At 30.0% G+C, this 10,588-nt stretch overlaps 1 protein-coding gene across 1 annotated transcript in view; it reads left to right on the forward strand.

Annotated features, from left to right (window-relative positions):
* LOC106677713 (uncharacterized) overlaps window positions 1-3,091 on the forward strand; it is a 66,202-nt gene extending 63,111 nt beyond the window's left edge. Inside the window, exon 2 of the mRNA XM_067050146.1 lies at window positions 807-3,091. Coding sequence (XP_066906247.1) covers window positions 822-2,684 — 1,863 coding nt within the window. The 5' untranslated portion in view covers window positions 807-821 and the 3' untranslated portion in view covers window positions 2,685-3,091. The remainder of the gene's footprint in view (window positions 1-806) is intronic.
* Window positions 3,092-10,588: the final 7,497 nt, after the last annotated feature.

The following is a 10,588-nucleotide window of genomic DNA, read 5'->3' on the forward strand; positions in this document are numbered from 1 at the left end:
CAGGTCGAAACGTCGGCATAAAATAAATAAATATGGTTTTGTTTATTTATGTTGTTCTTTGCTGACCGCACCCCCCGACAAACTTCTTCAAGCATTAATCTACGGTCAACGGTCAGATGCCTATGAACAACTAAATTAAAACTAGTTAAATGTTCTATAATGTAATTAGTAACGTTTATCTTCGTAGTAGCAGCAGCTTACATGATACTCGCCAAAAACAATTCATAAAATATTGATTTTTCGATATTTGGAAAAAATATTGCTTTTTAAAAATCGTATCTTGAGAACTATTGATGAGCTCTATTAGAGCCCCATATATTTATTAGAGCCTCACAAATTTATTCTTCCTTAAATAATGTGCCATAAGGTTTTTCAGTGTTGTTGGTAGTTTTAAGGATACAGAACGCCGACTCTTAACTGTATATAATTTGAATTAAAATAATCAAAAATGGAGGAAAATGACTTCTTTTCGGTTCTCGGACTATTTAAGCTTCCAATAGCACAACCTATCTATATTCTACAAATCACGCTAGAGTTTCTACCATTTTAATATAATTATATTATAATTAATATAACTCTTCACTTTTTAATATTAATTATTTTAATAATAATTATGAAAGTATATTTTCTTAAATATGCTTCTATCATTGACAATGTGGTTTTATAGAATTGACAAAGAAATATTCAAGTAATTCAGACATGCACACACAAATTTATATTTCTTTAAACACTTAATTTTTCATAAAACGTTAATTTCAATCCTTAAAAGCGAAATGAAAAATAATTTAATGTTTTTTTGTTTCTAGGTACTATTGGCCCTTATGGCAAGGTCTGAGTGCATGAGCACGGGAAAAAATGGCGACAGTTTGACAGACAGTTCGGTGACATCATATTCCACTGTGGTTATACATCATCCTCAGGGTAAGAAAGGAGTCAAAGACTCAGAAGAAGGTAGATCACAAGCATATTACAAGGTAAAGAAATTGAAAACGACAGAGCAACCGAAAATACAAGGAGACTTCAGGCCCAGCCAGTATTTCCCAGAATCTGAAACAGATGACTTTTTTAAATCGATGGAAAGCATAGAAGATTCTAGAAATTCCGCACAAGTCGAATACCGAGAAGGTAAAGAAATGAAACAAGATTCGGAAATGAAAAGGATGAAATTTAAGGATGAAGATCGTAGTTCAGAGGAAACTAATTGGAGACAGAATTTTAGACTCGGAGGTAGACACCAAATTAAAAAGTTAAAATCTTCTGAAAGTTCTGAAAAGCATGAACCTCGAAAAGCAGCTAAACAAACTGGACAAGAAAGCAAAGAACATTTAGAAGTTTTAAGAGACGACCAGAGGACAAAAACCGAAGAGAAATCCAAAATAAGACCGAAGCACGAAGGAAAGATTCCTATATCACAAGCAGTACCGGCAACATTCGGGTATGAATTCACCAATTCAATTCCAGCAATTCCAATCGAGCTAGCGCATCCATTTGGAGGTGTTAACTTCCATCAGCAGAGGCTACAATCCATTCCACCACCAGGGATGTCACCGGAGCTCATTCAGACACTTCTTAGCCAACAACCACAAACATTCGACTCGGAAAAATTTAATGAACAAACTAAAAAATCGAAATCTCAAAATTTCAAGGTCGGTTACAGTATTGGATTTGGAGGAGATGAAATTGTTTTAGGGAAGCCCAAAGATGTTCGCCTTCATGTTAATGGAAGGAATTCAGTCTGGAAAACTCTAACAAATGGTGTCGAAATGTCAACTGAATTAGACAAGAAGAAACCTATCATAGAAGATTCCGCTGTCAAAGCTAGTGATAGTGTCTTGAAGAATGACGTTTATTACATGAATAACTACAAACTCGATACTAGCGTCCCAACGGCCGGCCGGAATACATTTGATCATGCCCAAGCATTGACTGGTAGTAATATTTTCGACTTCTCTAATGCAGTTGAGCCTGGTTGGTTCCAGCAGCATCCAGTTGAACTGGATATGGCGGGACTTTATCAATCGTTTGGCTACCCCTCACCATTGCCAGTTTATATACCAGGTCCAAAAGGTTCTGGAGCTATGGTCCAAGCTATTGTTATCCCAGTGCAATCATTGCCTGGCATTGGATGGCCTTCTGAACAATCAGGTCATGGTCTTCAGGGAAATCTACAACAACACCAACAAATTCAGCAAATTCAACTTCAACCTGCACCTCAACCAATACAACTGCAGCCAGCAGGACACCAACCAGTACATCTTCACTCTGCTTCACAACGACCTCAATTACATCAACCAATCCAATTCCAATCGACCTCGCACCAACCAATGCAATTACAGTCTGCTACCCATCAACCCTTCCATTTGGTCCCATTGCAGTATACACAAGTCATACCAATGCAACAACAGCATCAAGCAATTCTTCAGGCTATTCAAATGCCTATACAGCTTAAAGCACATGTGCAACAGCTACAACCATCTACACAGCATAATCAAAGAAGTCGGAATCCTAAGGTACGAGACTCTTTAAAGCAAAGTACTTTTGAGACTTCTCCTATAGTAGTAGCCGCTGCTCCAAGTGATCAGGCAAAACTTCAACATGAACTCAATGCAATTCTCGCTGAAGAAATGAAAAGGAAAAATCAGCGACATCCATCTGTAGGTCTTAGGCCTCCTCTTCCATTCTGATAAGGGCTAGGGCAATATCTCAAGGCAAATAAGCCATTAATTGACAAATGCTGACATTCCTTCAGGAAAGTGACAAAAAAGTTTGTCAAATGAACTCAACAATTATATGAGCTCTTATTTGAATGAGTTAGACATCGATAGCATTTGTTAAAATTTTGTAATAAATGTACAATTATGCAGTGAACTTAGAACTTAGATTGAATTTGTTTTTTAAGGGGACCAACTTGTAAATTTTATGTTTTCTTACATATATGAAATATTTAATGTAATCATCGTATCTATAATTTATTATTATTTTTTACACAAATTAGAATAATGTTTAAAGGTTCCAAAGTTAATTTTAATGTGTTGTAAACATATTTTTGTACAGTATTATATTGTTAATATAACGTAAATTTTATAATTTAGTTTTGATTTTTTCTTTATATTATTAAATAAATCCTTCTTAATCCTTTACTCCTATAATACTCTTTCCTGAAGCTTGGCAGTTACTAGTACTGCTCTTATCAAAAAGTTACAATCAATGGTGCCAATGTATCAATGAATGTTACATTTATTGATACATTGGCAACAGTTCAAACATTTAATGTTATTAGTACAATACCTAAATCTACTGTAAGTTTTGTCACAAGAAAAAGGTAAAAAAAATCAAACTACTTAATCATAACGCTAATAAGCAAAAATCAACATGTAGTAGAACCATAGAGAGAAGAAGTTATGGTGGCAAGATCACAAATCAGCCAATGTTAACCCTAACCCACTAACTGCAATTAGCTAGGAGACAAACACCCACCAGCATGTACTTATTTCCAACAAAACCAAAAATATAATTATAGAAGGTAAAATTTATAGAGGGACCGGACAAAATAATGTAACTGACCGTCAAGACATCAAAACATTACTTGAAAGGACCACAAATTTTCAAAATATTAATATCTATAAATAGTCATAATTTATCTGATAATGGAACCAAAATGTGTAAATAAATCATTAATCAAATCACACTTTGCTATTTTAAATTATATGTTCTTAGTAAACCATTCCTCCAGCATTATGATAAAATCTAAAGACTGAGGAAATACGTCTCCAAACATTGTTGAGGAAAAGGTAACCCTTGCAAAGGTAACCAGTCTCCTGGTCTAGGGGGAGATAGGTGTGAGTGAAACCACTTCTTAAAACCTGTAGGTGTATGGAAAGGAAGGTAAATGATATTGAAGTAACAATTCCAAGTAGAGGTCCAGAAGGACTCACAGGAAAACTGTCACCTTGTCTCGAAAGAGTGATATTATATATTCTCTATAAACATTGATATGGATGGCATTCTAATAGTATTTAGGCTCGTCCAGAAGGCCTTTGTTAGTCAATTCTATCTATACTATATACAATAACTTGGTGTTTACAGAGTTAAAAGATTTTGTATTGATTTACATAAGGTAGTAATTTATTATCTAATCTTGTCATTATCTATAGTTAGAGCTCACGACTGTGTACCGCTACATTACCATCAAAATCATTCCATTTATAACACTGAGGATATGAATTAACATGCAGTATCAAGTTATTCTGTGATAATATACTAACCACCCATAATACTTATCACCCTTAATAATAATATCTGAAGTAGAGCCTAAAGTAAATAAAAATACAATGAAAGAAACATGGCCACTTACCCATTAGACAGTTATGACACAGCAACAAAGAGAAAAATGGACAATAGAGATCATGAAAACAGGAAAGACGAAATGTAGAACATAAAAAGTTTTTACAAAAAGTTCTCTACAACTACCTTTCACTTCATTTAAAAATAATTTTCTAAGTAAAATTAATTACTTAAATCCTAAAATAAAATAAGATGTAAAGTTATTCAAATTGTGTTAACAAGTTCAGAATATTTAAATTATATTAAAGAAAGTTAAAGTAGTAACATCCAACTCCACATCAGAAATTGAAAGAGAAAAAATTGTTTACAAAGATGAAACTGATGTCCAAAATGTGACACTAGAAGATCAACTAGTGGGAGACAGTATTTTTTAAGAAGGCATTAGTTTCAGTGAAATAGTTAGTTGGGACTTTATTAGTCAAATTTAGAACAATGAAGAGACTGCTGCATTATATTGCACATGTGGAAAAAAATAATTTTTCATATCATATTTGTGACGAAAGGGCAATTAAGTAATTTTTCCTCAAGGGCCTGAGAAATTTGATATAACTAAGGAAAATGCAAGAAAATTACTTGCTTCATGGAGGGAACTGCTAGGGTTTTTCCTGGTGTCATCTCTCATTGATGTTAATCAGTTTAATGAAAGCTAAATTATAAAGTTATTTATAAGTTTCTAGAAGTTTTTTTAATGCTCTAGTGAGTTATAGCATTTTGTTTTATACCTTCTAATCAGTTTTTTTTGTATAAAATTAATAAGATAATCCAATATTATTTATTAAACAAACATTCTTAAAACCACCCCCAATTTAAAAGGATTGAACTAAGCACCTAAATACACAATGCCTCATTCTTGTCTTTTTTTTTCTTACTTCAAAAGCAGGATTAAAATAAGGTACAATATAACTTTTTGTTATGAAAAAATAATTAATTATGGTAAAGTTTTTTGTATCCTCAGTGTCCCAAACCAATTTTTATTAAGGTAAACATTGTTTTATCAATCAAATCAACAATTAAGGTCCATAATATTTAAAAGGTTTAGAAAATTTCTCATTTTAGCACCACTTGTTCCAAAACATTTCACCTTTCCAACACTCCCATAATTGCTCATTACTTAAGCAGATAGAAAATTTTAATATAGCCAAAATATGTATCATTCTTATAAAGAAGATGTAGTATTAATAATTATATTTTTAAAAGTTCCAGTGCTGTCTGAGGTAAGAATATTGAAATTTCCATCAAATTTTATAAGGTACCTTAGATCAGGACGAGAGTCAACTATCAAACAACTACAGTTATCAGGATAGAGACCTTATATAATTTCAAATTAGGGTTCATTGGTAAATTAGAAGGCTTACAGATAATAGTAGAAGTTATTAAAGTAAAATTTAATAGCATTAAATTCTCTAAAAATTTTAAGAATTAAAACACTGAGTAACACTAATATAATTCGAGAGTGAAACAACATTTTTTCATAATGGAGTTAGTAGTGGGTAAATATAGGTGAAGGAAATCATTATATTCCTATGAAGTCAAACGTACTTTTAAAAAATGGTTCTATTCCAGACAAAGTGTTCAAAAAATACTTACAAGACTATATAATTTGTAATAAAAGGCTATTTCCATGAGCGTGAATAAACAGGCAATGTTCTCTTATTAGTCTACTCTCAACAGTAATTATTAATAATAACTCACGTATTTAAAAATAAAAATTCAATGATTTAAGGGTCGGCAAAATTAAAATTTTGTATTTCTCATATTCAAGTATTTTGGATAGCACCTGTCCCCTTCCCCCATCCCCAAGGTCTGTAATTATTTTCAACAAGAATGTCAATCAAGAGTCTAAAATTCTTTTCTTCAGAAACAATTTTCAATTTAATACCCAAAAAACCCTATCAGCCAAACTCTTTGAAATAAGAATGTCAAAATACAGTATTAAATAAATATTACTAATAAACAAAAATAAATAAGGGTATCATCCTAATGTTACAACTAGTTATTAAATTTATCATACTTTTTCATAAGCGTCGCAACTAGAAAAGTATTGTGACCTTTGTTTATTTGGTTTAACAATGATCTTGTTAAAAAATATATATATTACTATTATTTTATTTTTAATCAGAGATAGTTGACCATGGATGACTTATACGAGAAGAATATGGTTGGGGAGTGCGGTCAAATTAAAATACAAATAAGTTTAAGTAACTTATTTAATCATGCCAAACATTTCGGTCAGAATTTCTACCCTTCATCAGGGCTAAGAACAGAACAAGATAACAACCAATGAATACAGTAAATAAAAAATAAAATATAAACAGAATGACATAAAGTAAATAATTGTACAGAATGGAATTAACAAAATAAAGTGATGAGAGAAGTGGAAAATAATATGTATACATTGGTAATTGAATAAGTAGATAAAATAACATAATTAAGGAAATAAGATAAAAATGAAGTTATATAATGCAAATAAATATGAATATATTAGTTTATTAATAATTTTAAAGTTAAAATTATGGAAAGAAAAATAAAATTGAGAAAGAAAATATATGTAACAAATGAAATATGTAAACATAATAATAGATAAAAATGCAAAATATAAGTAAAGTTTAACAAACGAAATGAATAGAAAAAAAAAAGATTAAACAAGTTACTTAAACTTATTTGTGTTTTAATTTGACTGCACTGCCCAACCATCTTCTCCTCATATTTTATTTTTAGTATTAGGAAATAACTCCAGGACTTAGATAAAAAGAAAAAGCAAAATTAAATATTTTGAAAATCAGTATTTTTTAAAATTAATTTTCTATCAGCTTTATAATCTGAAATTAATAGTTTTATGTTCAATTTATTTCAGCAGTGTTATGTTGTTTTTTATATAAATGTTTATTGTCCAAGTGAATATACTTACTTTAAACTTTCCAATATTCCTAGTAGAAATAATATTAAGAACAAAATAAGAAAAATATAATAGTATATTTTTACAAACTAGTCGTATATTTTACATAATTATTTATTTACAAGAAATGTTAAAATCATTAGTGTCAAAATGTAATCAACAACTTTTTGGTGAATAAAATTAAGTAAATGACTAAAAAACTAATAGTATAATAAAGCACAAATAAGGTTGAAGAAATGAAATTAAAAGAATACAAAATTTAAGAAAATATAATGCAACAAAAAGTCATTCATTTATGAGTTTAGGGCCTTATGTTATTTGTGTGACCCTAGAACATACTACAACATTGTCTTCAAACCAATATCTGTTATGTTCGAAAAGTATAACTTTGAGATATTGAATAAAAATAGTCTACTATAAATTTTTTTATAACATAGGTTTTTGAATACCCATTTAAATTAAAGTTATATGTGCTATACATTATTTTATCTTCAGGTATTCAAATGTAATAATTTATTTATTATAATCAAATTAAAGTAATTTGTGTACATAGCAGATTATAAATTGTCAATTATTGGTATACAACCACAGCTCACAAATACTTATTATCCGAAATGTCTCCAATAAGCAAATAAAGAAGTGGAAAGTAATAAGGGTTTTCCTTGAAAAAATTAAACTCTTAGATAGAAATTGAATATTGAAAGTAATCTTCTACTATTTCTGATAGTTAAGCCCATCATGGGCCACACTCATTCCCTTGAATAAGATGTAGAACTAGGTATACCTACTAGAATTTGCTCGCTGGTATTTCAGAATTTAGAAATTTGATTTTGTTAAACAATGTTTTAGGTTGTATCAGATGACCAGGTCAACATCATTTCTTAAATTGAAGTTAAGTGAATTTACCATAAAGTAATGTCTATTGATTATCTTTTTTTATAGCAAACTCAGTGATAGTTACAAAAAAATGAATTCAGTTGATTTCTCATTATTTCAATAAAATTGTTATGTGCAACATATTTGAATATTGTTATTGTTGTGCAGTTTTTGAAAAACTGCACCTCAGGGACTATTGAACGTAAAGAGCTCTAAGTGGGCTCAACTTTATTCATTTTAATCTTGTGATAGATACCTTTAAAGATATTGAGCACCGAATGAAAAAGGCTCAATTTCAACAAATTTCAGTCTATTCAGTTTTTGGCCACCATTTTGTTATTTATTCTGATTTTCCTTTCTGAGTTTAAAAAAAAAATTCAAGATAGCAGTCAAAAAATACATTTTTTATGCTAAAATTTTTATAGAGTTTTATTCTGCCAAAAAAATAAAAATGAACAAAGTATAGTTTATTCAAGTTCATAATATTAGTTTATTTATTCACTGTTGTTATATACCATATCAGTCATATATAATATAATATAGTAGGTTCCAATGAACAATATAGGGTAAAATAATAATAATCACCAAAATTGCCTAAAGGATATTTTTCAGTGTCAATGATATGGAGCATTAGCTTTTTTATTCACTATTACCATCTTAAATTTTTTTGTTCACTACTGTTTTAACTTAATCTTATTATAGCATGGGTCAGAGTGAATATCCATTATAAATTTTATGACTCAACTGTAATATAGACCAAATTTCAGAAAAATAGAATAACTAATGGCAAATTTGAAAAACTAGGTACAAGAATAAGATAAGCCACATGAGAACAGTTCCAAAAATTCTATAACATTATTTAATGTATTATATTGCTCTTAAACCATAAAATTATAGGTAAATATATTGGAATTATAGTGTTAGACAAATAAACATAATAAATAGCTTCATAGAGAAAAAAGGATCATTTCACACAAAATTCTAATTTTCTTCCAAAACTATTGCTTGTCAGATATTCCCCTGATCAATTTATTTATACAGGTTACCATATCTGTGGCTTGGAACAATAACATCCAATGACCATTTTTAGAAGTTTCAAATTTTTTATGTTACCTTCTCTGTAAAAGATTAAAGTTTTACATCCAAAAATAAACAATATTCTCTAAAAAGTCCGTAACAACTACTTTTTTAAACCAGAACTTTCCCTATTATTGTTTCAGAAATCCTTTCAGTTTTTCAGATTCAATTTTCTGAATTTGGAATTTGGAGATTGTTTGTCATTCCTCCAAGCAACAGACATGCAGAAGTGAAGAAAGAAACAAATGTGATTTAAATCACATTTAACAAATAAATCAAAAATTAACAATATTGTGTTTTGTAATTTTTTCCTCTCTCTTTTATAATATTATTTTCTCATTAGGTTTTAGCATAATTTGATTGGTTTTCCAATATTTATTATTAAAAGCAATGCAACTCTAATGTTTTTCTCATTTTCAAAAACAAGTAAGATCTATTTAACATAGTTGAAGGGGCTTTGTAACATTTTTTGAATATTTAGTGTGGATGAAAGGAGTAGGTGTCTATCTAGTTAGTGTGAGGTAATCTAACCTCAAAATTCAATTAATAACTGAGATACCAAGATGTAGAAGGGCCACGTACACTTCATAATGTAACAAGCTCCAACAAAAACATTGAACCTTGTTTTATTAAAATTTACCATTTGTAACATAAGCCCTTTCTCCACTTACCCCTTCAATTGTATTGTTGAGGAGGTTGTGTAAGATCTGATTCTTATAAATAATGTTAGTTACAATTGACCAGAAGGCCTCAACTATGCTCACTTAGGTACATTTAGGAGGTGAATAGATAGGATGTTTCTCATGAAGTAAGATTTCAAACTGAGACCTCACAATTTTGGCCTAGTCTAGTCTTTGGGCTATTAAAGACCATAGATAGGTACTACATGTAAGCTGTTAGCTTTCAGTGAATCAGCAGATTCTATTGGAATCTTTATTAATTCAAATGAAACATTTATAAATATTACAATATCTTATATAATTGTTACATATGTGTAATAAAAGTATTTACAAAGAATTGTACAAATATTAATATACGGCGTTTGCTTGTCGCCAGTAATAGTTCCTTGTTAGCTGGGTCATGCCAGGCCATAGCGGTTTCGGTGGCTGTCGTAGTTACAGTTATAGACCAGCAGGTAGTGGTGTTGCTACAGTATTATCATTTCTAATAAAAAATCTATTATCTTTTACTATATGTCGCTGCTTTGCTATAATAGTGGCACATCAGATGAAAAAATTATTAGTTTATTTTGTGTTCAACATATTCCTTAGATTGTGTTGTAAACTGAGATTAGCAACAACAGTAAACTTAGCAACAACAGTAATAGCTTCAGGACAGTCTGTAGAAATACCTTAGTAGAGAAAATTCATTACCAAAGTATAGCAGTGATATATA

This window comes from Halyomorpha halys, unplaced genomic scaffold (assembly GCF_000696795.3).
Source record: "Halyomorpha halys isolate HHAL.00 unplaced genomic scaffold, Hhal_1.1 Scaffold107.1, whole genome shotgun sequence".
Taxonomy (NCBI): Eukaryota; Metazoa; Arthropoda; class Insecta; order Hemiptera; family Pentatomidae; genus Halyomorpha; species Halyomorpha halys.